The 27,190-nt window shown below is 37.0% G+C and overlaps 1 protein-coding gene across 13 annotated transcripts in view; it reads right to left on the bottom strand.

Annotated features, from left to right (window-relative positions):
- Positions 1 to 27,190, bottom strand: part of CACNA2D1 (calcium voltage-gated channel auxiliary subunit alpha2delta 1) — a 426,426-nt gene that overhangs the window by 221,585 nt on the left and 177,651 nt on the right. For all 13 annotated transcript variants that reach the window (XM_069801699.1, XM_069801697.1, XM_069801705.1 and 10 more), the window contains exon 4: positions 13,473 to 13,532. In XM_069801699.1, the coding sequence (XP_069657800.1) occupies positions 13,473 to 13,532 (60 nt within the window). The remainder of the gene's footprint in view (positions 1 to 13,472; positions 13,533 to 27,190) is intronic.

Raw genomic sequence — 27,190 nt, 5'->3', positions numbered from 1 at the left:
AAAACTGGGGAGAAAGGCAGGAGACAATTGCAGCAAAGCAGTCATTCCCAAATCTTTCCCATCAATGACCTCTTTGGCAACAGCCCAAACTTCCTGGGCCTCTTTCCCCTCCCTTCCCTGCCCTCTTCTCCTTTTCACACAGTTCAGGGTACAAACTTTGCTATCCACCTTGTCAAAGATTGTTTTGTTTTGTTTTTACTTTAGGAAGTTTACTGAATGTGATGGGCTGATAACTCGCATGGCTCTGGAAAACATTACGAGCAGAAACCATCCTAACAGCTACTCTTGGCCTGAGAAAGTTCTCCAAAACTACTTCAGCAGGTTTTGTACCGCAAATACCTCTAAACGCTTATGCCATGATCTAAGACACTTTGTCAGCATTATGCTAAAACCCACTATTCTGATGAGACCAGTAGTCTGTATGCTATTTGACACAATGAATTGAAAATAACAGACATACACAAACCATGCATACTGGTGCAGAGTAAGCATCAGCCAATTGTGCAAACTGAGCCCAAGGGCCAGGACTCCTTATCTGCTGTGCTCCACAAAGATGCTGTGTTTTCACTGAACTCACCGAAACTACCTATTATGTTTTCTCTGCTTCTGTGTTCATTTCTGCTCAAATATTTCTGGTCTTTAAAACATGACAGAGGTAAAATTTCAAAAGCACGGCCACATACTAGTTTATCTGCTTGTGTTCTCAAAGTATCTGAACCCACCAGCTTTAGTCCCTTGCAGACCTGCAAAACAGAGACTCACCTAACAGTGTGCACCTGTTTATAGACATAAATACACACGCACTATTGGATGATCTTTTTGTGCACAAATACCTGTAGATACATACATAAATACATGTACAAGTATACACACAGAGGAAAATGTATACAATTGATACATGCATATACATACCTCCCACCTATTTAAGTAGGACTGGTTTAAGCTTATACCTTGTCTGATTCTTAAAATATCATCTGAAACTTGTTTATGAACACTGAGAAATAGGAACAAGCATATCTAATATCTTAGAAATGTGTAAGCTTTAACTCTTGTTATCTTGAAGCAATAAAAAACCCAATTTGATCTGTTTCATATTAAAGCATTTAAAACTCTTGCAAATATAGTACTGCAGAGCTCTCATGCACATATAAAAGGTTTTTAACATATTCAGTTGTATTTCATTTTAATATTTCCTTGTCAATATACAGATGACATGAGGAGGTGAATGAATTGATTTAAGTGCATCCTACTTCGGCCAAACATACCCCAAGTTCAATTAGATGTATGGATTTGCACTGCTCTACTCTTACTAGTACACATAACCACTTCAGTGAACTATTCTTGTGTCAACAAAACCTACTGATATGAATCTGCAAAGGAAATCCAGTCTTGCTGTCCACATCATAGTTCTTTTTCATAAAAGCAGTATTCATAATTCATAAGCACAGCATAATTCATAAGATCATAGTTCTTTTCACAAAAATAGTGGGATATTTGCCCTACTGCTGTTGGTAGAATGTCCAAGAAATTCATTAAACTGATGGATTTTTCCTTCGATGTTCCTTCTTCCAATTTTCAGGCTAAATTTATCCATAACTGTTATGTATCTATTGCTCTAAAGAAAATTTGTTTTCTCTTGAACAACATTTCCTCTCAGTGTTTATTCTTGACGCAGCCTGTTTACTGATCTGTAACCACAGTACTTTTTAGGATAAAGCATTCTTGATTCTCCACAGAGAGTACGATATCTGCGCTTCAAAATAAAACACAGATCAATCCTGAATACAGACTGCTGCTCATCCATATTGTGCTTGTTACAGTTGCCCCCAAGACACCTAAACAATGTCCAGGCACATTCTGTGGCGTAGCATGCACCAGGAACCATTCTCAGCTGACAGCGCAGGCAAGCCTATACGAGGTTATACCCAGTCTCGCTTTCTACATGCCTCCAGTGTTATCTCAAGAGGTTCTATACCACCAAACACTCTTACATGCCCTGACGTAACTGACATAGCACCTGAAGCATGCAAATTCCCTAGTTGCATGCCTTGAAAATATTACTTTCTAAGCTGCACCACTTCACATTATTTCAGAAACTTTAAGCAGGAAAGTACGCAAACATGCACACACATATTATGACTTAGAGCCCCCTAGATATCACCAAGAGAAGTCAGAAGACCAAGACTATTTTGAATAGTGACAATCTATGCCACTTGGTCCAACAGTCAGGTCCACAGATTTGTTTTATTCAACAGTATAGATTTATAGACGTAAGCTTTAGAAATGTAGTCCAGTTCCAATCTTGAACTTAATTCTTAGTGAAATGCCTCAGGGAGCCAGAATTAAGCCTCTATCCCCTTCTGTGCATGAAATATGCACTAACAAGAATGGGTTAAGCACAGGAAAACATACAGATTCGAGATTGCTTCTGCTACCCTAGGGCCACTTCACCTACAAAAGCGTTTCACAGAAGTCAGGCTGGCATTGCTGGCCCTCTGCCTTTTGCTCCCCACCCTACACTTTGCAGGAGTTAGAAGGTGCTGAATGAGCTATGGCTTTAGGCATAGTCCCAGGCTCTACTCAAAAACTATCTGTGATCCTCATCTCCTGCATTATCCACCAGTTTTGCTTTTTACCATTCATACATTTAAACAGCATCTCTCCACCTTGAATGCAGAATCTCAAAACGTGATTTAAATTAGCTGAAAGCCTTATGAAGCAATGTTAATATCAGCAAATCTTTACAAATATGTTTCATAACTGTCTTACCCAAAGACTGTACTTAAGAGTGTTGCTTTGTAGTGTCATACACATGCTGTGCCAGGGCTTACTATGTTTTCCCCAATACCAAACTTTACGAATGGTATCCAGCTGAAGGAAAGCTTTGAGGCAGAATTGTATTGGGGGGGGGGGACTGAGAGACTGGAAGTGTTTGGAATTACATCTCCTTTGTCCTGTGCCTATATTCCTATGTTTCCTTATTCCTATAATAAGGAAAATTATCTCTTTCCAAGTTAGTTGTCAGTAGAAGAAATGGCAACAACCATCACTTGGGATTAACAAATACATTGATAATATTTTTGAAAAGGCTTCAGTCTTAATCCAGTCTGTGTTTTTTTCTGCTGGTATCCCTCACCGAAAGAAAAAACCCACTCTTTGCTGCAATAATATAACCCTAGCAGAAAATGCCTGCATATACTAGTAAAGTAAAACTAAAATGTTTTATCTGAAAGGTTGGCAAGTGCTATGGCAAGACTACATACTTCCTCAATAAATATTTTAGAATACTTTAAGTCTAGAAGTCATTTAAACTACTATACCCATAGCAAATCAGATTAAATTAAACTTGCCTATATAGAGATCATTCAGTCTGGTAGAAAACTTTTGCTGGAAGTCGTCTTGCATTTTTTAGGTGGAAGAAAAATCACACCCAAAGCATAAAAAGTTTTATCAGGAGAAAACACCACAATGTCATGCAAGCACAGAAAAATATCAATAGAGCCAAGCTCCTTAGTTTTACTGCTCCCCTGTGTAACTCTTAAGAAATGCAAAACTGAAGTTTCTCTCTTGAGAAGTGGTAATGCCCAAAGGACGAAGAAGAGAATCCTACCTGAATTAATTATTCATCAGGGATTATTCATCCATTTTTAAAAGCAAAGATCTGTTCGGGATTAGCATAGTCATATTTATATTTATTCTTCATTTTTTCAAGGCAGTTACAATACACTTCAGTGCAGTATAATTTAGAACTACCAAAAGGGAAAATGAAAATAGAATGAAAGCATTTTCCATAAACACATAAATTACAGGCAGTCATGGAGCTGGCCTAGAGCTCTCAAGACTTGCTAAATCCTAATGTCCCTCCTAGAGTTGTTTGCATATTTATACAGTTCTGATTTGCTCATAGCTGATAGCAAAAATGAACTAGAGAAAAGTAAGCAAATGCTTAACTGCCTACATTTCTGGTCAAATCAGGTAGAATTTTTTAAAGTTTCTTTGCATGATGTAGGAGAATGTTAGCATATTGCTAATTTTTCAGAGTCTCTCTGCTCTGTGTTACATGCTTGTCTTGCTTTGTGGCAAGCCTACAGAAGTATCTGCCCCTACTTGAATCACATGTCATCATTTTCAGGTCATAAAAGAGTCACAACTCCACCTTTTGTTTAAATTTTAATGAGAATTACACTATACTCACAGGATGGAAGGATAAGAATTCCTAAATCCCTTGAGCAAAATGCTAATAATAGGATTGTCTAGTCCTACCAGAGCATTTTAAAGTCTGTGCAGAATGAAAATCCTACTAAAATTTCTATTGTATCTCAACTGCAAAATAGGACAGGCATCAAAAATTTTCTGTTTTCAACTACTGCACAAGTCACTGTTCTTGGAATGTCACTTCTTGGTAGTATACTTTAAGTACATAATGTTTGAAAATGCCATATTTTATATTTTCTTAAGCCATTAGCCTTTGTCTCTCCCCCCCCCCCCCCCCTTTTTTTTTTGGCACGGTATTTCATACCATCCCTGAGACCTACAAACTTTTAAACGTGTAAACCTTCCAACTTCCATGTTAGGTCCTTTATCTCTTTCTAAAGATGATGAGTTGTGACAAAGACAAGCTGAATTTTCATCTAGTATCCTACAGGAATCCTGTGGCAAAAGAACAAGGTAAGCTATCAAGGCCTGCATGACTCCTGTGGTTTTATCATTTGAAAAAACAGAAGGAAATGGAGTGAAGAAAAACACAGATATCCCTACCTCCCAAAAACCAACCCACTCATCTCAGAATTTCAGAAAGGTTTTATTTTTAATATGAAATAATATGCATAGTCCTAAGCCCCTATCTATATATTCCCAGTATTTGCCCCTTTTGACAGTAGACATTTGAAAAATATTTTGGGTCTAATCTGCTGTTTAAAAAAAATCTCTAAGATTTGCTATTATGAATGGCATTTCTCCTCTGAAGTAAGAATCAAAATTTTGTAATATTTTCTGAATTTCTCAATCTTTTAGAAGTCCACCTCCATTATGAAAAGCTATACTTGAATGTTACTGTCTTATTCCATTGATTTAACTCTTTGTGCATACTAAATTATATCAGGGTTTTTTCTTTTAATTAAAAAATAAGACCTTCTCTCCTCTTACTAGTAATTCAAAACCAGCAGAGTTAAGTAAGTTAATACTCCTTTTTCCAAAACATTGGTGCATTTCCTAAATTCAGTGTAAAAAAGGGTCAGGATAACATGAATGTCATGGGCAATGGGGGAAATAATGAGTTTCCTAGGAGATGATCGAAAGAGAGGAAACTAGTTAGACACTAGTTATCCTAGCAAGAATGAATCAAGGAGAAAGCTACTGTTAGTTTGGAACTATAAATATTTGGTAAAGCAGCTTACAGACAAAATAAACAGCATCCTTGAAGTCCATTTCTAATTGATTTTACTGATTCACCAAAGGTAGTAAAGCAATGCTAAGAATTACTTATCACAGACTGACACTACCAACTGAATTTGAAGGTGAAGGGTAAAATCAAAAAACTAGTTAGCTTCGTCTGTGTTACAAATTCAATGAACTCTTAGAAAATATGCACAACAGCAGCCTGCAGAAAGCTCTTCTTAACATATCATACTTCTCTATTGTAAACTAAAGAATCTACAGGGTGTTAATAAATTGAGTGCAATAGTACATCTTGCTTTTAATAAGATGTTTGTTCAGAAAGCACATTAAAGACTCATTCAAAACGAAGGCGATAATGCATATGTATGGTGTCTTAATAATGAGAAATCACACCTTTTTTTTCTTTTTTTTTTCTTTTTTTTTTCTTTCCCAGCTCCTTCCCTCCACCCCTTTTTCAGAAGCTGTACATTTTTTAAATGAGTTGCCTGGTCAATAAGTAAAAAGAGTATTAGATGTCTTTTAACATATTTGATTTTTCACATAAAAATGGAATGCCTGAAAGATTCAACAGTGACTGAAGGTGTTTCTTCACTTTAAAAGCTTTTTTGGCAAGTTCCCTACAAGAGAAGCACTTTACTGCACAGATGAGATCCTTGCAATGATTTATATTATAAAGTTACATTCCTGTACTCAATGTAAGCATTTTAAGAGATGATAAATAACCAAAATCTAGAGACCAAAAGATATAGCAGAAAAGCTAGCTCCTCTACAGTTACACACTTAAAATCCCTGCTTATACATAATCTTGGTTCCAATTGTAAAGCTACTGTTTGCCATCTTCTTACCAACTTCCTAAATGGTTTAAAACTCCTGAAGTGTGAAAAAATAAATAAATCAAGGATTACAAATGTGATTATAAATGTATTCAAATGATTAATCACACTAACACTTATATCGGTGTTATCCTTATACAGGATCACATTAGAGCATATATAATGGAACGAAAGCATGGAAGAGCTCTCCTATGGCAACCCAGATTTTAGAGGAAGTCAATGATTTCTAAAATCAAAGACCCATCTGAGAGAGTCTAGGAAGTTATAAAACTCCAGGCAAGCTAGCAAGAGGCATTACCCTTAAAAAGTTTTGTAATAACCTGCATTTTATTTTTGCCTTTAAGATATATTTCTTATATCTAACTAGTGCCTCCTAGAAATTTGTTAAACCAGAAGGCATTGCTGAGACTTTGTGAAAATAGGAATCTGAATTAGGGGCAGGATGCTGGGGATGGACAAGTGGACAGTGGGATCCTGCTCCCATTAGGGAATGCCAGACAAATTCTGCACTCATCTGGGTGAAGACTATGTCATGTGTCTCCAAACAGGCTTCAGCATGGGCATGTTCACAGTGAATTTCTACATTAAGATTAATGTCTTCTTACTAATTACAGAGATCCTAGGAAAGCAAGGTGAGAGGGCTTCAAATGCTGTAACTGCTGTATCTCCTGTCTCATTTTGAGAAGGCGCTGTTGAAAAACTTGCAGAAATGCCTGCTCCCCCAATACTCACAGTGCATTTCTATGAATCAAAAAGGTACAAGTGATTTGATAAGCATCAAATAAATGTCAGAACAACCACTAAAACCACCCAATTTCAGTAAATACAATTCATTCTTATTTCCTCTGCACCTCACCTTCCTACCACTCCCAGTGCACATACAGAACTCCGTCCCCTGACTGGAAAGGTATCAAAGCGCAAACAATCACTGACAGAAAAAAGGTGACTTCATTCCTTTCAGTCAGACAGGGCACATCTAATTTAAATTATACACAAATGAAAGCTGTATGTCACAGAAGAGAAGGTGGCATGCAGCCTGTCAGAGAATAAAATATTATGCTCCCTAAAACCTTGACCATCTGCTTGTCAATTTAAATCAATCATTTGGAATATTTTTTTCCAAACCACATAGGCTTTAGAATTATGAGGCTTTATCCAAAATGAATCAAAATCAATGGAAGATATATTTCACTGGGTTTTGGATCAGAGTTTTGACACTTTGCCTGTGTTTAGTGTTGTTAAAACGTCCACAAAATTATAAAATATATATGACTACTGGGAAACGATCCCACACCTACTTTCTGCCTGTGGGAACTGGTTCTCTGTACCCCAGGTCTGGAGCCAAATCTCAATAGTGTCATTTCCCACAGAGGCTCTTTGCACCCAAGAGGACTATCAGAGGTACAAACCATAAGAGAGCTGTGTCCTCTCTCTGATGATCTGGAAGAAAAAGTATTCTAGTTTGTTTTCTTCACAGAGTTTTTCCCTCTTTTAAAAGACAAAGTATGTTTACCAAAACGCCTCTTTAGAATGAAGCAGTATTAAACCTGAAAGTTTGTTGTTTGGTTTGTTTTCCAGTTGAGGCTTTTAAGATGCAATGTTTTAGTGTTGTTGTAACATCCACCATAAATTCCTGAAAATCTTCAATTTGCAAGGCATGTCAAGCACAGAGAGATGCCTACTACTGCTCTGCTCTTGCAAGTCACCTCTTGCATCAACTCTTATGATCCTAGACTTGTTTTATCTCAGTTATTCTTTTTATCTTCCATTTCTTTGCTGACAACTTTTCAATACAGTTTTGTAATGCTAATATTTGTAGTAGAAAAAAAGATCATAATTCCAAAGTAATATTTCCATGACCTTTTATCTTTACTTTTAAGCCCAGTTGGTACATAAACACCAGCCTACACATTATTATCACAGCAAATGCCATCTCAGAAATACCAGGACTCAGAAAATCATCATTTACACAGAAGAATATAAAATGACACTATTGGTTAAAAGATAAGGCATATTGAAAGGATTTTTCATGTGGCATTTTAATGTGATAATGAATTCCTAAAAGTCTGAGTTTCAGTCTTCATATAAATAAGTGGATGCTAATAGGCCATCCATAAAGACTCCCCTTATTAAAATACAAATGAGATATCCCTTATGTTTATACATGTGTAAGTACAATTAATATTGCAACCCAACTGGAAACAAAATTGCTTTAGTTAACCAACCATTGCAAGGCAATCAAATGTGGTATCAAATGTAATTGTAGAAGATCCATTTGGGGAATAACAGCAATTATTTAATACAGAATTCTCCCCTCCTTCTTCCAATTCACGTACAATTTTTTTCATGCATCTCTATGCCAGAAAAATAATTGGATCATCACAAGTGTCAACCCTCCCCACCCTTCACTCTGCAGCATACAAGAAAATTCAAACTGACAAGGCTGTTTCATTTAGAAATATTGGTTTGTACCTCTGATTTGTAACTGCATTAATCTAAAAACATTTAAGTAGGTTTTATTTCTCCAGCTGTACATGCAGCTAGGGAATTGGGCAATACCAATGGAGTAGGAAGCAGAGAATGGCATTTATTTGCCTGAAGCTAAGCACTTTGGATTTGCCTTCGTGAACTTCACAAATACTCTCTAAAGACTTAACAGTTTTCTAACAGGTAAGTATTATTTTAGGGCTGTAGATGTAAACCGCAGTTCAGATATTTTAATTGACTTCGTGCTTAATCAGGAAACAACACGTTACAATCCAATATTAATGAATTAATTGCTAAAATTATTTTGATATTTAATTATCAATGCAAAATACCAAAATCCATTATGATCTTTATTTCTGTCACTTAGCTAAAAACTAATGGTAAATATGTAAGAAGATACATGTTCTTAACTCGGTTTAGATTTTTATTTTTGCTCTTGAGACAATCAATATACACCTGACAAGTGTTCATTTATTAATAAAAAGAATATATATAGCCCGCAGTGTAAATCTGTGCATTTAGAAAGCTGTGCAAGGTGACAGCAGGATAGGAATATGAAAACACTTTAGCTAACACCAGATATTCGCTGTTCAGTGAGTGGCTGGGTCACGCCTTCCAGATTCAATTTAATACCAACCTGAGATTTCTGTGTTCATGGTTATTTTTGGCTTTGGCAAACATGAACAGATTATTTCAGATAAAACCAAAATAAAATTTTAAAATTCTTAAACTTTGGTAGAGATTCCTTTAACTATTGATCCTGGCAAGATCATGGAGCAGCTCCTCCTGGAAATTATGCTATGGCACATGGAGGACAGGGAGGTGATTCAAGACAACCAACACGGCTTTACTAAGGGTAAATTGTGCCTGGCAAAATTGGTAGCCTTCCACAAAGGGTTTATAGCATCGGTGGAGAAGGGAAGAGTGACTGACATCATCTACCTGGACTTTGCAAAGCATTTGATACTGTCCCACACAACATCCTTGTCTCTAAAATGAAGAGAGGTGGATTTGACAAGTGGACCACTCAGTGGATAAGGAATTTGCTGGATGGTCACACTCAAAGAGATGTGGTCAATGGTTCTATGTCCAGGTGGAGAGCAGTGATGAGTGGTGTTCCTCAGGGGTCAGTATTGGCACCAGCACTGTATAATATCTTTGTCAGTGACATGGACAGTGGAATTGAGTGCGCCCTCAGCAGGTTTGCCGATTACACCAAGCTGAGTGGTGCTGTTGATACTCTAGAGGGAAGGGATGCCATCCAGAGGGACCTGGACAGGCTTGAGAGGTGGGCCCATGCGAACCTCATGAAGTTCAACAAGACCAAGTGCAAGGTCCTGCACACAGATCGGGGCAATCCCAAATATAGATACAGGCTGGGCGATCAGTAGATTGAGAGCAGCCCTGCAGAGAAGGACTTGGGGGTATTGGTGGATGAAAAACTGTATATGAGCCAGCAGTGTGTGCTTGCAACCCAGAAAGCCAGTCGCATCCTGGGCTGCATCAAGTGTGGCCAGCAGGTCGAGGGACGTGATTGTCCCCCTCTACTCCACTCTCATGAGACCCCACCTGCAGTACTGTGTTCAGCTCTGGGGTCCCCAACATAAGAAAGACATGGACCTGCTCAAGCGGGTCCAGAAGAGGGCCTACAAAGATGATCAGGGGGCTGGAGAACCTCCTTTATGAAGACAGGCTGAGAGAGTTGGGGTTGTTCAGCCTGGAGAAGAGAAGGCTCCGGGGAGACCTTATAGTGGCCTTCCAGTACTTAAAGGGGGCCTACAGGAAAGGTAGGGAGGGACTCTTTACAAGAGCATGTAGTGATAGGACAAGGGGTAATGGTTTTAAACTGAAAGAGGGGAGATTTAGATTAGGCATTAGGAAGAAATTCTTTACTGTGAGGGCGATGAGACACTGGCACAGGTTGCCCAGGGAATTAGTGGATGCCCCATCCCTGGGAGTGTTCAAGGCCAGGTTGGATGGGGCTTTGAGCAACCTGGTCTAGTGGAAGGTGTCCCTGACCATGGCAGGGGGGTTGGAACTAGATGAACTTTAAGGTCCCTTCCAACCCAAACCATTCTATGATTCTATGATTTATCAAAAAGCCAAAACTTAAATTTTCACTTTTGTTTTTCTTTGCTTGGTCTTCTTGAAGTAGCTAGAATTTAATACACTATAGTACTAGAAAGATTGGAAGAAATTTTACTCTCATTCAATTACAAATAGTAGGGAAAAGGGATTTTAGTAGATGTGGATTTATTTGTGTATCTCTCAATGGTTTAGCCCCAACTTTTTTCCTAAAAGGCAAGAAAATTTTCTCCTTTAGACAGTTCTGACAGTCTTTACATGAAATTATTAGCTGAAATAACAAAAATGAGGCTGTGGGACCAAATCTGGTTCTTCAAAGATTTTTTTTCCTGTACTAGCTAATTTCCAAAGACCATATCTGAGCATGCTGAATTTTTATTATCCTGTGACATTAACCTGCAAATAAAATCTTTAAAAATCTTTAATGCTTCCACACTTCTTTTGCTGCTAACTGTGCAATAAACAATCAAATTTTGAACAAGTTGTTAGAATAGGCACTCTGGCAGTCTTTTGATTGACACATCCCTTGTAGCTCTGTATAGACCTTGGTATTATGGCCAGCCCTCTTTGCCCTTCCTCTTTTGGAATTGTTCCACTGAAGTCAGCCCATATATACTTTCCCAGAAGGAATGTTTGTGATATTTTCTCCTTAAAACTCCATAGGCTATTATTCAGCTGCAGTCTGACTGTCAAGGACATTGATGATCATGAGCTAATATAAGCAACTAATAGCTAATAAAGCAGAAATAGATTGTCCCAAAGAGTTTCCTTTTACAGTGACTCATGTGCAATGCTGCTGCTGGAAGGGCTTTCATCACTCAGAACCAAATCCTGGACAAGAAATAAACCTCATACAGCATGATGTAGACCATTCATAATGCTATCAGAAGTACTTTAAGAACTATCATCCACAGAAAGTTTTACAGTGTATCTTCCATTTTCCACCACAGCCATTAGGAGAATGAATCTTCCAGTGAAAATTAAGCTTATCAGAAAGATCTGTGTGCAAACTAATTTGAGCAGGCATTTTCTAAAAAGTAGGCCAGAAGAGAAGAAAGATTACTTCTGGCAAAAATGGAACAAATTAAATTATAAGAGGCTTAATACATTTATTTGAAATTTAATTGCATAACCTAATGTCAAGGTTATTACATGGTGCACACTGCTCTCATCCAAATTCAAAACAATAAAGCACAAGCTTGGTTTACAGTTACTTTATTATAAATCCAACTGCATTTTTTTTCTTTTATTCTGACCATTCTTTGCGTGAGCCACAACATTAATATAAAATCATATTTCAAAATTACTTTGAGATCTCTCCTTGGCAACGAATTCTGATACGACTAGAAGCCTCTCTGGTATGACTGACTTCTACTGCAAGTAAAGGGCAAAAAGAAAACCAAAAGCTGAGACGGTGTTGTTGATGTGATGCCAGTGTGTACGAAACAGTAAGAAACAAAATGATTAGAAAGAGCATCTGACTGTATTCACACTGTTCTGCACTGAGTCCATCAAACCTGCAGGTTCGGTTTTCTATTCAAAACAGAGACAGATTAGCAGAAAAGGTCGCTGTAGCATCTCACTACTGCATCCCTATGGAATACGCGTTCTGTGTTCTACTGTGTATTAGAAGCTGTGCCTGTGCAGAGAGCACACTTAAAAAGCATTCAGGCTGTGTCCAGAACCTCTCTGCATTCCTAAAAGACAGTCAATCTTATCTGAATTATTTGGCCTGACCTTAGGGAGGTTTTTTTTGTCTGTTTTCACATCTCCAAGTGTCTGAGGAACACTGGATCAGAAAGGACATTATACAAAACCATTGTGCATTTAACTGTGTGCCACTATGATTCTAGTGGATGTGCAAACACAGTCTAGGTTTGTAGCAGCATCACGTAAAAGCACCACCTGCTTTTATTTCTGAAGGAACAGGTAATGAGGGCATAATAAATGACTTTGACACTTAGCAGGGAACAGTAGCCTAAAATTAACAGGCTTATAATCATGCAGCACAATATTAATTTGGCTTGATCGGTAATAAAGAATTGATGTTGTACATTTTACGATCATCTCACTTGTTTTTCAGTAAAGTCTGAAATGATTGAAGAAGATAGTTCACTGTTTGACCAGGTTAGGGCCTCTTTCAGGAATACTAGAATATTGAAGAGAAGAGAAGCATTTGTTAAAGTATGGAAAGGGATTCTAAAAAAATAGTCTATGACTCCCATGACAGTCATGTAGATAACCAAATCGTTCTGTATTAAGCTTTTTCCTGCTTTTTTCCATGATGTAAGCAAAAAACAACTTGTAAAAATCTTTTCTATGATTCTGTATTTCAGTGCTTGAAGTAGCACACCTTTAACTGATAGTAACCACCACTCAGATGTCTTGTCTGTAATCTTTCCTTGTATGTCAAAACAAACATGTCTTGTGTACACCTCAGAGCTACATCCCTGGGTCTGCAAAACTCCCTATGAGCTTCTGAAGTGAAAAGTCACTTTATTCTCTAGACACCCAGACTGAGACTCTGTCTACTGAATAAAATAAAATGCCCATTCATAGTCAATGAGTCCTTCTGTGGTGGATATATAAACAACACGTTTGTAAGAATATAGTTAACGTTTCAAAGAGGAAGAATCTGAGAAGGTTAAAAGGAGAAAAACTGAAACTTACCCCAAACTCATCCCTCCACTGATGTGATGCTTGGTACTTCTCTGCTTCTTTAGCGAGGCGCTGAAGACCAAAGAGAAAGAGGACATACATTTTAGTCTTTACTGATTCTTCACATAGCTAAGTCTTTCTTTTTTAATTTCTTCATATATGTGTTTTCTCTATATAATTTTCTATATATCTATGCTTTTTCGCACTTCCTTGAAAATTATGTATAAAGATGCACCATCTCATTTCAAAAATGCTATTTTCTGTATTATTTGCTTATTGAAGTACTATAGTCATGCACTAGAAAATTTAACCCTCGTTCCAATGTCATTTAAGAAGTTCTAGTTAAGTTCAAAATCCATCAATATCCTTCTGAAAATACCTCCTCCTTACACAGAGCACCTTGCCTTGAATGTATTAATTTAATCTACCATCCAATGACAAGTATTTATTAGAATCTTAAAACACTGTATTATGGACATTTATTTCTCCATTAAATTATTTAGCTTCAATTATAGGAAGTACTGACATCCCTTGTGATTATTAGGGACCCATAAAAACTCAGTAATTTAGACTAGCTGTAGTCTGGTCCCATGGATTGAATACACATTAGTAGTTGGAGAGTAACAGGCGTGCTCCTAGAGGGCATTTTTCCCATTTTAAATTAATTTGAAAGAAATCTAGTTTGTCCACTTCGCCCCATGGGAAGCAAAGCACAGTGCACCGAACGATCAGCCCATGCTCTTCCAAATCTACCTCTTGTACAGACACATCCATTGGCTTGGTGACACGTCCTTCCTCAGAAAATTTTAAGCCTTTGAAAAAAAGCTGTTTGTACGCTCTTATGAGAAGTTTGTACGCTCTTATGAGAAGCTCTTACTACAATTTTGCGTGTAAAAGCTGCCAAGCGTAATGCGTGTTCTTCAGCTGAGCTGCACACAGCATCCCCAGCGCCGGCCGCCCCGGAGGCAAGCACCCATCCTGAAAGCACCCAAGCTCACTCTGAAGAAGCAGCTACCTGATGTAAACGTAGTTCATGTGGACTCAGCCATGTCCCAATTGTTGAGTGGCTTACTTTGAGAACTAAATTATTTGATAGCCCAATAAAAATTTTAGCAACTGTTGTTTCTGGGGAATCGTGGTCCCTTTCTAACAGAAATAGCCTGGCTATATCCAGAACGTAACTAGGGATGAAAACGCTTTCAAGCCTGATGATCCTTTTAATATTCAGACCAATTCCTACACAAAATGAACTGGTGGTCTAAGTCACATTGACAGTTGAGTCAACTGTCAGTTCTTGCTAACAACCAAAAAGGAGTATGACCAGAAAGTCTGTGTAAGCTGGAACAGCAGAGACGGTGCTGTCAGAACCTCACCGCAGCCCCCCCCAGGAGAGCAACTGCTGTTATCTGGTCCCTTGAGGGCAGTCCCTCTCCCCCCTCTAACAACTATCAGGATGATAAATTTCACAAAGCAAAACTTAGGATCTTTTCCTTTCTTTTACATTTGCTATCACTGTCTATACACAAAAAAACTCCAATGAACCTGTGTGCTCTGCTGCCAGAAAATAAGTGCCCCCACTCATTTGTTTTATTGTCAATTCAAATGATTCTTAGCTAACAGAAAGCTACTAGCATCTTGTACTCACGCAGAGTAGCTAAGCGCCACATTTACAAAAGAAAAACTATGATATAAGTTGATACATTACACTGGGAAAAAACACAGTACAACTCTCCTTTGACCGCACTGGACAAACACCTCAGATACCTAACAGTATTCTCGGTTTTCTGGTAATATACCAGAACAATTTTGTCCATCTAATTTCTTCATTCAATATAGCCAGTTCTGCATCTGAATTTGCATATCCTCTGATGAGTTCAAGCCAACTAAGTCATGTTTCACCAGACTGTAGCAAAGCAAGATATGACACTTACTACACATGTAAATAGCTGCAGTTAACACGGCCCTCAGATTTCCCTCACACTCTGCTTCATTGCCTTAAGGTGCCCAGAGAACTGCAATTGTTTTCCACAAAAGACAGTAGAACCCAAATGCACAAACTGATAGATGGATTATGAAGAGAAATATATATTGAGCATTAACATTACTAGGAATGTTTGCATGGAAAGAACTGTAGCCACGTTTGAAATACCTCAGCTCCATGAAAAGTTGGTAGATTCCTCAGCTAATCTGCAGTATAAAGCAAAAATGCTAAAAGCTAATAAAAAAAATTAGCTTTGTTTTTTGTTGTGTTGGGTTTTTTTTGGTCTCAAATGGAGAAAAAAAAAGAATATCCCTCACCAAAGAGGTACTGTATTCTTATTCTCCTTGAAGAATTTAAGTTAGAACCTCTCCTAACTGTCTAAGTAACCTGCTAAAATAACACTACATGCAACTTCTACAGGTCTTCATACCTTAAAATAGCTTCCGAAATGAGAAGTTGTCATTTGGGGTATGTGTACAGAGCTCTGTTAAAGGTAATCAAGCTCATACAAAAGCACAAACAACTGGTTACAGAGAAACAATACTGAACAATGAGAAAATGGCTGTTCCTTGACTCCAACAAACCAAAACCCAACACCTTACTGGAAGTACACATGACCATGAGCCAGGCCTATGCACAATAACTGTAGCAACAGGCTGAGACACCTTTTTGATGTCCTCTTCACTGCTTAACTGAAGAATGCCTGCATTTTGCTCTACTGCAGAACAATAAATTTATTATTTGCGCTAGTTATTAGAAGAATTTTCCAAATTATATCCGAAAGCTTAGCTGGAACGTATCCGAAAGTTTAGCTGGAATGTATATTTAGAATGTATTTCCTAGCATCCTATGTCAGAGATAAAATTAAAGCCTAGCCAACTTCATATCAACCCAGTATTGTTTTCCCTGATCATCATTTCCATCAACAATTCCTATAAACGTCACACAAATTATTGGTATTCAGTATAGTGGCTGTTAACCAGGACTAGAATAAACCTGTGAGTTGAGTGGTCACAAGAATAAATCATTTGATCTCTCAAAATGGGGATACATATTGTATTTTCATCTTCTATTACCGCAACAGAACAATCCTGTGATTCTACAGCTATGTAAGTTATATATGCAAAAATATACGGGATCATTTCCCAAAGACCTGTCTACTACAGTACTCTGATTACCCAGCTCACCTCCAGCAGAAGACTCTTTATCAATGTTTATGTGCAGACTATCACAAGGACATAGAACATTCAAGGACTTAATTTTCAAGAAGTGGGTGCTTTAAAATATATGGGTTGACTGATAGGAATTCTGTGGATGCAAAACCCAGTATCATTCTCTCCTGTGTAACACCTTATATTTTTATGAAACATAAGGGAAGAGTATTAAATTAAAAATAAATACATAAATAAATGAATAAATAAATAACAAAGCTAAGGTGTTCTCAGAAGTTTGTAATTTCTATGCAAGAAGAACCTTGCTGCTACAGCCACATGGAGTCTAATAACTGAGACATTCACCCTTCCACAGAGAGAACTTTGCTGAGAGCCAGGGTAAGATGTCAAGACTCCTGGGTCAAAAATAGCTAGATTGTGAAGCAAACTCGAGTTACCTATGCCCTTTATTGTGACACAAGGAGAGACTAATTTTTCATCTCTCTCAAAGAAATCATGCCTGCTTCCTTCTGAGGTATGCAAATGTCAGGTCTTGCCTTCCCTGTTTTGATGGAAGAGTCTCTGGAGAACGCCAACAGAGGAGTAACATAACAGCAGGCTGACACCTGACACTTCCCATTTTCCCTCTCTTTACAATGAGGGTTTAATAAGGTAACACCTTCTTTAATACCATGAGCCACTGCAGTTCCCTACAGATTTCTCTAGCAAATACTAAAATGTTTAGATTCATATTGTTATATGTAAGAAAATAAGCAGAAATGGTTCTAACACAAACATGCAAAACGCTATTTCTGCATGTTAGGTTTTAATCATTTCTTACTCCATGCCTCCCTATGTGCTGTGAAGATCAAAACTGTGAGATGTTTTCAGGCCTTGAATGAAGCTCTATTTAACATCAACTTTTTAGATAGAGCGGATGAAAAACCAAACACCACTTAAAAGGGGAAACGGAACAAAACTAACATGTAACAGAAACGTTCTGGCTTACTTCAAGGTATTTAAAAAAAACCTACTTTGTTCAGTCTGCCGGAGAGCAAGGATTCTCAGATTATGGCAGTGAAACTCAAATTGCTCTGAAGTAGTACATAAATTGAGAAACCATGACCAGGAAGAGAAGGCTGCAAAATGCTGTAGCATCTATTCCTATGCTTTTGGAGGATGCCTAACAGCTGTGAGACGGTGCTGCTCAGTGAGAGATAAAACAGGCTGATGCCAGATTTAGCCAGTGCGATTGACACAGTAGCTGATGTCAAATTTAGGGTGTTTGAAAACACTGTGATTAAACAAGCATTTGTTTAATAAATGTTTCTAGATGAAACAATTATTTCTACCTCTTTTTTTTCTTTATTTTAACTTTTTTTAATGAATGAGAACTGCTCTCTCCCTTGCTATCTTCTAAATATTGTGCAGGGTGCATTATTTTCTGGAATTTTCAGAATATATAGCTCATCAATAAAAGAACAATTATCCCTTGAAGGACAGCCAGCCACTGCCCACAAATAAGTATTTTTAATCAAACTTTGAAAGAAGTCAAGAGTTACCTTCTACTAGATTTCATTAAATCTTTCAGAGAGAATGGTTACCTTTAAAGCAAAACAGCTATTGGCAAAGATAGATAAGATGCAAGCGTTATTTAGTCCATCAGCCTATGAACTTTTCTTTAACTTTTAAAGGGATTACAAAAGATTACACACACACCAAAAAAAAAAAAAAGGAAAAAGAAAGGACAAGAAAAGCAACAACTAAAAAATCCAAAGCCCAGCTGCCTGTCAATCTGAAAACTGTCCATTTTTGAAGGTCTTGTCCCCAGGTTGCAAGTGCACACTACTATCTCTGAAAGACAGCCTTTGATGTAGCACAGACTGCAAGAAAAGAGACCTGAAGAATCTTTATCTGATCTGTAAAGATCAACTCCCTAGAAGGCCTATTCATCTTCCAGCCTTCATTTCTGTGCGTGTGTCGTATCTTTATCTCCTCCTAGCCAGCACAGAATTCTGTCAGCTAATGGCCCAATTACAATTATATGCAGCACAATGAAATGAATCTTTTTTTTTGTGCTTCTCACTCTCCTTGAAGTATTTTATCCTGAAAATAATATTTGACTACCCCTTGATATATGAAACTTTTATAAAATGTGTAAACTTAGAGTTATTAGACATCAGTACGCTCACAAAGCTTTCTAAAACACCAAATCCATGGATTATTTAGGTTATTTTAAAAAGATAAATAGCCAGGGAGAACATATCAATATCAAGCTCAAATAGAACAATGTAGAAACATACAATGACCTTCAAATCCTGATTTTAAAATATGATCCAAATATTCTATCCTGTTCTTGCATGAACAGTGTAAAAGCCACAAAGAGTATGTGTAAAAGCAGTTTCAAACACGGTTTTTGTACATGTATCTGAAATACAAATATTGTTCTTCTGTAGATGATTATGAATTGCACATAAATTACAGGAGAAAAACATGAAGAAAAGATTTTCTAAGATTGGGATAAGGTGTCTGAAGTCCCAATGGAAGACTGGTACTGTTATTTCACTACAGCTTTAATGCAGACTGACAAAATTTTAAAGAACTGCATTTTCACCTCAGTAAGCTGTTACATTCTGTATTAAGCCAAATTAGAACTGTTTTCATCCACCTTGATTCTACTGTCTTTACTTGCATGGAGTATGTTATATTTTTGTAGTAATTCTTGGTAACGAATTAGCCAAATACCCATGAATTACCCTAGTCCTTAATTTCCTATTACCCTATTGTATAAAAAGATCACCCAGTTTGGCTCAAGGGGGTGTGATTTCAACAGGCAACACTCGCAAATTGGAAGGTCCGTAGCCCCAAAGTGAGCATGGGAGTGCTAATGATAGAAAGACCATAACCCCCATATAAATACACGGGGACTTTCTTTGTCTTTATTTCCGTACTCTCAGTGGGGCATGGGAGGGGTTAATAGGGACTTATTACATTTTACATGTAACTGTTATGAAGATATTTGCTATATGACCTTTCTCACAAGTGGGCATTCATAATAATTATCAGCACAAAAGCTTTTCTAGATTTGATGAAGCTGTGGCACATTAGTTTTGATAAGATAGTCCCAAGCATAAAACAATGTCTCAGATTGAACCAAACACATACGTAATTTTGCTGATTTAAACTGTAACCACAAGGTTTAAGATCTCCTCTTCCAAGTAATTTTTTTTGCTTTTAAAAATATTTTGATTGCTAACACGGTAGCACATAAGTTTCCATAATAATTCATATTTCCCTAACTCAAATAAGAACTGTTATCCTACGCATTGCTGTATTCCATTATGTAAATACCATAATCCTCAGTATAAGTGTAACCAGAATTTTAATATTTACAAAGATTTTTGAAGATTTTTTTTTTATGGTGACCAACAGTAGGGTTTTGATTCGTGCTGACCTGCAGCATGGTTTTATTTCATGTATTTACACTGCAGAGACACAGCCTCCCTCCTACTCTGGCATCTGCTGTGCCACATGATGGCAATCTGATCTGTGGTCTGTTAATGAGGACATCTGAAGCATATAAGGTCACAGGCAAAGAGTATGTTTATAATTGGTCTCCTACATTCAACATAGACCTTGTATGACATATTCCCAGATACTCTCTGGAGCCAGTTTCACTTTTGTCATCTGAGGCAGCAGATGAGTCATATTCATAAGGAAAAAGGGTATGTTAGAAGTCTGCTGGCATTGTGAGACTTACCAAAGCACTCTTCATATAAATTACGGGCCTAAATTTATACATAATCTAACAAAATCAGCAATTAGCACAATTTTTGATAAAGCTGATGTTATACTCTGGACCACAATTCAAAATAACTCCTCAAACTTTGTCTTCCACTATTAACCATTACCAACAACTTAAACTGGTAGGTTTTTTTTTTCTAATCCAGCTGTAGATTACAAAACTCAACTTTAATTAAAAAATAAACAGAAAATTATATATTTTGTGTGCTTGTCTAATGCATTTCAAGCCATTTCTGCTTTATTCACATGAACAGTAATTCTATTTCAGACCTTCTTAATCAGTTTTTTTAACAAGATGACCTCATATCCAACACAAGGCTGTCATGCCGGCTAAAAAGAAATCTAATGGAAAAAAATTGTTATCACCTTCCGTATATTTAGAAGACAAGGCCGTAAGGGATTTCTGTATCTGTTAAACAACTGTAGTGAAAATCATTCTTTATGATTCAAGACAACCTTTATTCCTATTGTTTAATTAAATGAGTGAAGGAAGAATCAGGCTGATTCTCCACAGAGAAGTTTTACCCTTCTAGTGGTTTTCCAATTCCAATGCAGAAGACTTAAAGTAAATGAAGTCACCGGTCTAAATAAGATCAGAAATATGATTCTGTAATCAGATTTGGGAAGCCAAATCTGAACTAGAGTACTTGAGATTACAATATTGCAGGTGAAGTTAATGCTTTCTGACATGAATAATCATATCGATTTTAATAGGGAAAACTGAAATAGGGAGACCCTAAATGAACACATCACACATGGGGCTTTTGACATGTAAAATCCTGTGTGCAATCACCCGTCTCTGACAAAATTGTCATATAAGAAAAGCCAAAAAGGATAAAGCCAAAAGACCATTTGCCACAGTAACACTTTTCCACTACGTAAAAGCAGCCCTTCTCTAAAACATGAACTAGAAAGATCTCTTCTCTCCTATTTCTTCCTTTCTCTTATTGTGTGGATTTAAGAATTTAGCTAATGGTAGCAAATTCTCAAACAGAGAAGGCAAAAGTGACATAGTGCCAGCACTTCTTCTACTCCTAAAGGAGTGCTGGAAGAGTCTTTGAAATATATTAGACTATAGTAAGATTCTCAGTGAAGTTTTAGTAAGAATCTAAAATTCTTCAGTAGTCAAATGTACAGTTAATGTCAAACAATCATTAATTCTGTCCTGAAAACAAATCACAGAACAGCTGGTACTATATACACCACTGAAAATCATCACTGGAGAATAAACAAATAAGCTAAAACCCATACATTTCAACTTCTGGAAAAGCAGTATAGCTGGATATGCACCTCGGTGAGCGCACAACCTATGGAAGATGCAGGGGGGGATGCAGTCAAGTACCAGTCGGTAGCTGTCTGAAAACTTACTGGTTACCACCTCAGCTTGGTCTCTAACGTTCACAATCCTAACTAGTAAGACCATTGGTACTAGATGAAAAGAAACCTTACATGAGCAGTCAGCAGGATAAATGATCTGCAGGTGCAAAAAAACACTGCTGGAGGGCACCTTTCTGAGTACCAGAGAATAGGACAAATCAAATACAGCCACGATGAAGAACAGAAGGAGCACAAAATTGTCTTCTATGACTGGAGCACTGAGTCCAGCCCATAAGGTATGAAATACGGTATGTACAAAATATCCTACAAACTTAATATGCTGCAGAATGAGTGTACAAAATAATTCTGTTCAACCATGATTAAACAGCAACAAGGAGTGTAGGAAATTCTCATCAGAAGGTAAAGAAACAGCACTTTATTAAATTCTACACTTTCCACATTTATGGGGAGGGGGAGGGAGGAAGGAGGTTCAGTTCCCAAGTGTGACTATATTTTAGGATGCGTGCAATAAGGAGATTTGAGAAGCTGGGCAATATTATGACAGCTCGATACTGCCAAAAATGTTTCAGTAGACAAGAGAGAAGATAGAGAGGACTGTAGATAAGGGCATGAAGAAAAACGATCAGAAAAGAAGAGTAAGAAATACTCTGTCAAATTCATCTTGACATCTAGCAGTGAAATTTTGCTGGAGTGGTGTACAGAAACAGCAAAAGACCGCTTCTTTTAACATATAATTTATCCTTCTCATTTGCAGAGGTTTCAAACCCTTAGAGTTTATTACATTTTCACTCCAATAATTCATATGCCTTAAATGCAAGTCACATTAGTGTTATATTTTTAAACAGGCTCAAAGTGAAGGACACACGCTGAAACCATTAGGCTGAAATTGCCAACTGCTCCGGCAAATCACAAAATATGTAACACCACCAGCTCCAGTTCACTGCCTGCCTTAGGAAACTCTTTTAAGCTTCACAGCTGAGCTAGTAACTTCACAGGCGTGATTAGAAGATGACACACATATTGAGAAGGCATGCCTTGTTAGCCTGCTTTTTCAACTGTAGTGTATGTGTAGTTTTTAACAACCCAGAGAGAATCAGGACTACATAAATTTATTTTAGAAACAGCAAAATTTCCAAGTATTGGAAACCAAACCAAGTATTCTAAAATGTCAACAATGTAATTTTCCTCTAACTTCGAAAAAAAACCTAACTTAGATGCAGTTTAGCTTGCTTCACAGCTCCTTTAATACCTCCTCATTAAGTATCCAGTAAAAAAAAAAAAAAAAAAAACAAACACAAAACACAACCCTTAACTGCTTAAAATTTATACATGTTATCAGTTCCATTAAAATCTGACTAGGATCCAGATGGTAACAGACACAACTGAAATACACATGCAACTGCCTTATTTCAAAGGGAAAATTAGAAAAAGGAATAAATCAAGTAAATAGCTCCTTACTAAGGACAAGGAGAAGAAAACACTGATACAGGCTTACATCATTTATGCAAGAGAAACACTAATGAAGTCAGTTATCTTTAAACATATAGGGGATGCAACAGCAGTTGCATTTTGCCTCATTGTATAATCAAACTGAAGAACACAATTAACAGAATTTTATAGTTCTATATGAGTTCAATAACAATATACTGAATTCTATCAATATACATTCAATATAACTTGATAACTATTTGATATATACTGAATATATCAAATATTCAAATTACTGTTTGCAGTATTCTTTTTGGTTTAAAATTACAGCATTCTACTAGTTAATGCAATTCACAGAAGTGGAGTATAACTAGGTATGAAATACTACATTTAAAGAAGTGTAGTGAGTTCTGGATTTCCTCCCACTTTGTGTGCTACAGAAGATATTTAGATGTAATGCTGTTATAATCCCAGAATAAGATCAGAAAGCTGGCAATTAAAATTCTCTGCTGAAGAGATAGTCAAATGTCCCTTTTGGCCGCATCATCAGAAACAGTTTTAAGCTCTTTCAGAATTGCATATGTATTTATACAACAAAGAGCAAAAACCAGGATTTCAAGAAATAACAAGAGTGAACAGAGCTCATTATCATCTCTTCGTCTGTAGAATAGGACTAAATTGTTTTATTTCATTAAGACACATTCATAAACCAGCACAATAAAGTCCAAAGTAGTTAATGATTTATAATAAAACTGATAGCACTGAAATCTGCAGTAGCATTTCCAGAAATGGGCCTATGAAACATGCAACTTCATTCATAATAAAATTCAGAGCTTGAATGGTAGAACCATAATGTGAACTTAAAAAAAAAAAATAATAAAATCAGCATATTCACCTAGGTTCTTAGATGTATAAAATAGAATCAACCTGAATTTGACTGATTAAAAGTCTGTTAAAAAACTGGATCCACTTATTAAAAATATATTTAAAAAAAAAAAAAAACAACACAGCTGAATAACAAATGTGGCTTTAACAAGGCAAGATAGTGTATTAACAGCTTTGCATGTCAAGGAAAAAAATGTAGCAGGTGGTAGGGTATAGCTGCTGAATAATCAACTTGATCTCATCAACAGTCAGTGGGTGAGAGCCAAGGAAACATGTTACTGTTGGCAACAGCAGAAACAAATGATACATTAATACTGCATGCTATTTTCAGGCAACATTCCCCTAATGGAAGTAATTCTAGTGAAAAGAAATAAAAAGGGTTTAACTGTGAGTCCCGGAGAAAACTGAGTACAAAGGAAAATGACCTTCTACTGGCAAACCGTAACAGCGTTTTTTATTTTCCCAGCGATAATGTCAGTCATGACAGCCATGCTGGAAACACAGCAAAGCCTCAACTGCTCCTACACCTGGCTCTGCATTGGGGTAACAAGATACCCAAAGATCCTTCACTTCTTTCTTATTAAATGGAGTGTAATAACATGCGTCTTTCTAAACCTTCCCAAATATCTTTTTAAAGAGGTGTTGCACTCCCAACCTTCTCTCTCTGCCGGACAGGTTCTAGTTTTAACCTTCAAGCATAGCCATGTAATGTTTTTAAAAACAATTCACATCCTTCATCAGTAATTCCTCTTCTATAAAGGACTACATGGGATTTACTATGTTCTTACCCTCTGCGAGAAAACTCATTCAGATTGTAATGTAAGAACACTTTAAAAAGTAGAGAAAAATGTACGAGTTGAATGCTGAAAATGGTGTCTTTTACCTTTCCTCAGTCCATTTAGCTTCTGTAGTATCTTCCCATGTCCTTTGAACACGGAAGAAACTCAGCACTTTTATGCTTCCAATCAGTTTATACTCAGAGACACCTTCATCTCCCTGCTCTCAAATGCAAGTTTTATCCTAATATAGCTGCACAGTTGTAAAGCAGCAGTTGCTGAACCTGTAACATAAAACACTTTTAGTCAACGTGAACATTTCTTATCCAGGCAGAGGTCCACCAAAGCTATATAAGTATTAAGTATATACCCATAGGGATAGCTATTAAAAGATGCATACTAATATATTAAGCATTTCAGCAAATGCTTAAATATCTCTCAAGGTCAAGAGGTTCCATAAGAACTATTCTTTTAGGATGAAATCCTGACCCTACTAACGTTCATGTGAGTACTTCCACTGTCTTCATTGAAATTTCATTCCTGCTGCCTCAAGCCCTGTGTCCTGGTTTTGGCTGGGATAGAGTTAATTTTCTTCTTAGTAGCTGGTACAGCGTGTTTTGGATTTAGTGTGAGAATAATGTTGATAATGCACTGATGTTTTAGTTGTTGCTACACAGCACTTACCCGCAGTTAAGGATTTTCCAGTTTCCCATGCTCTGCCAGCAAGCAGGTGCACAGGGAGCTGGGAGGGAGCATGGCCAGGACAGCTGGCCTGAACTAGCAAAAGGGTATTCCATACCATAGAATGTCATGCCCACTATATAAACTGGGGGAGTTGGCTGGGAGGGACAGATCATTGCTCGGGCATCAGTCAGCAGGTGGTGAGCAATTGCATTGTGCATCACTTGTCTTTTCTTGGGTTTTATTTCTTCTTTTAAAATTTATTTTATTCTATTCCTTTTCATTAAAATTATTATATTTTATTATTATTGTTGCTAGTATTACATTTTATTTTACTTTAATTATTAAATCATTCTTATCTCAACCCATGAGTTTTCCTTTGGAGTTTTTTTCCCTTGATTCTCTTCTCTGTCCCACTGGGAGTGGGGAGAGTGAGGAAGTGGCTGCGTGGTACCTAGTTGCTGGCTGGACTTAAACCATGACACCCTGTGTGGGTGAGATCATGAAATTCACAACCAGAGATATTCTTCATCTAGATTCAGTAATCACCAATAGCCATGCATTGTATTGGCCATCATTTCTCTTCAGCATCTCTTGTCATGTCTACATCATATATCGGACAATGCATCACCTTTTTCTTCTAGGCAGTACAGTGCATTTCTGGGCATTCTTGTGATTATAAAGAAAATCTAACCTGGTTCAGGTATACCATTAACATCTTAAGCAAGGGAGTTGGCTCACATTTCTGCACTATAAGACCTTCAAAATGGACTTATATGTGAAAAAAATATTATTTTTCATCTTAAAACCTACAGTTTAAAAACTAATGCTGCATATCGTCATGGCTACAGAAGTATTGAATATCTTTTCACAACCACTGTGAAGTAAATATTGTTAACGATATTAAACATATAAAGGAAAATAAAGCAGAAAGGTGAAATGATTTGACCAAAGTCACACAAAACATTAGTGTCAGATACTAGTAACATGTAAGTCCATAACATTTATCCTCTGGGTGAATCCACTGTATTTTCCTTTCAGTTATTTTCCTCCTTTTTATGATTCTATACATGACCTATAGCAATGCTTAAAATGTATTTGATTGACTGTCCTAGTGAGTAATGTACATATTTGAATCAACATTCAAATTATAATTTCCTTCCAATTTAAAAAAAAAAAAGAGAGAGATAAAGAAATTAAGATATTTTTCTAGTGTTACCCTCACAGGTGACACATTTGAGAACTACTACAAGCGGTTTGGGTTTATCCATGATGACTTCCACCAAAAGGTGTTTAATTAGGGTGTCTCACACTTTTTTGTGTATGAAAATCTAATTGCCACCTTCTAGCTCAAAGAACACAATCAAGAAGCATTATCGCATCTCAAAACTGCCTAACCAACTTCCTCATGTCACTTCCACATCTGGTGTTACGTTTTTGGGTTTTTTTTTCAGTCTTGTACGCTTCTTTTCTATAAAGGAAATATATTGAACCATACCAACAAATTTAGCACCCTCCAAAAAGTGTGTTTGTTTTATTCCGGCTAGAGCTACTTACTGAAAATCATCACCAGAAGCAAAAAGAAAAACAAAAAAGCTAAAACATAATTATAAAGGAGAAACTAGATAGACATGTCAAGAATGTCACAGTACAAGTATACCTTAAAGCAAAATACGGCAGAACCTC

Source organism: Haliaeetus albicilla, chromosome 14 (genome assembly GCF_947461875.1).
Source record: "Haliaeetus albicilla chromosome 14, bHalAlb1.1, whole genome shotgun sequence".
In the NCBI taxonomy this organism is placed as follows: Eukaryota; Metazoa; Chordata; class Aves; order Accipitriformes; family Accipitridae; genus Haliaeetus; species Haliaeetus albicilla.
The sequence above is the reverse complement of the archived record's forward strand: the minus strand, read 5'-3'. Positions and strand labels throughout refer to the sequence as shown.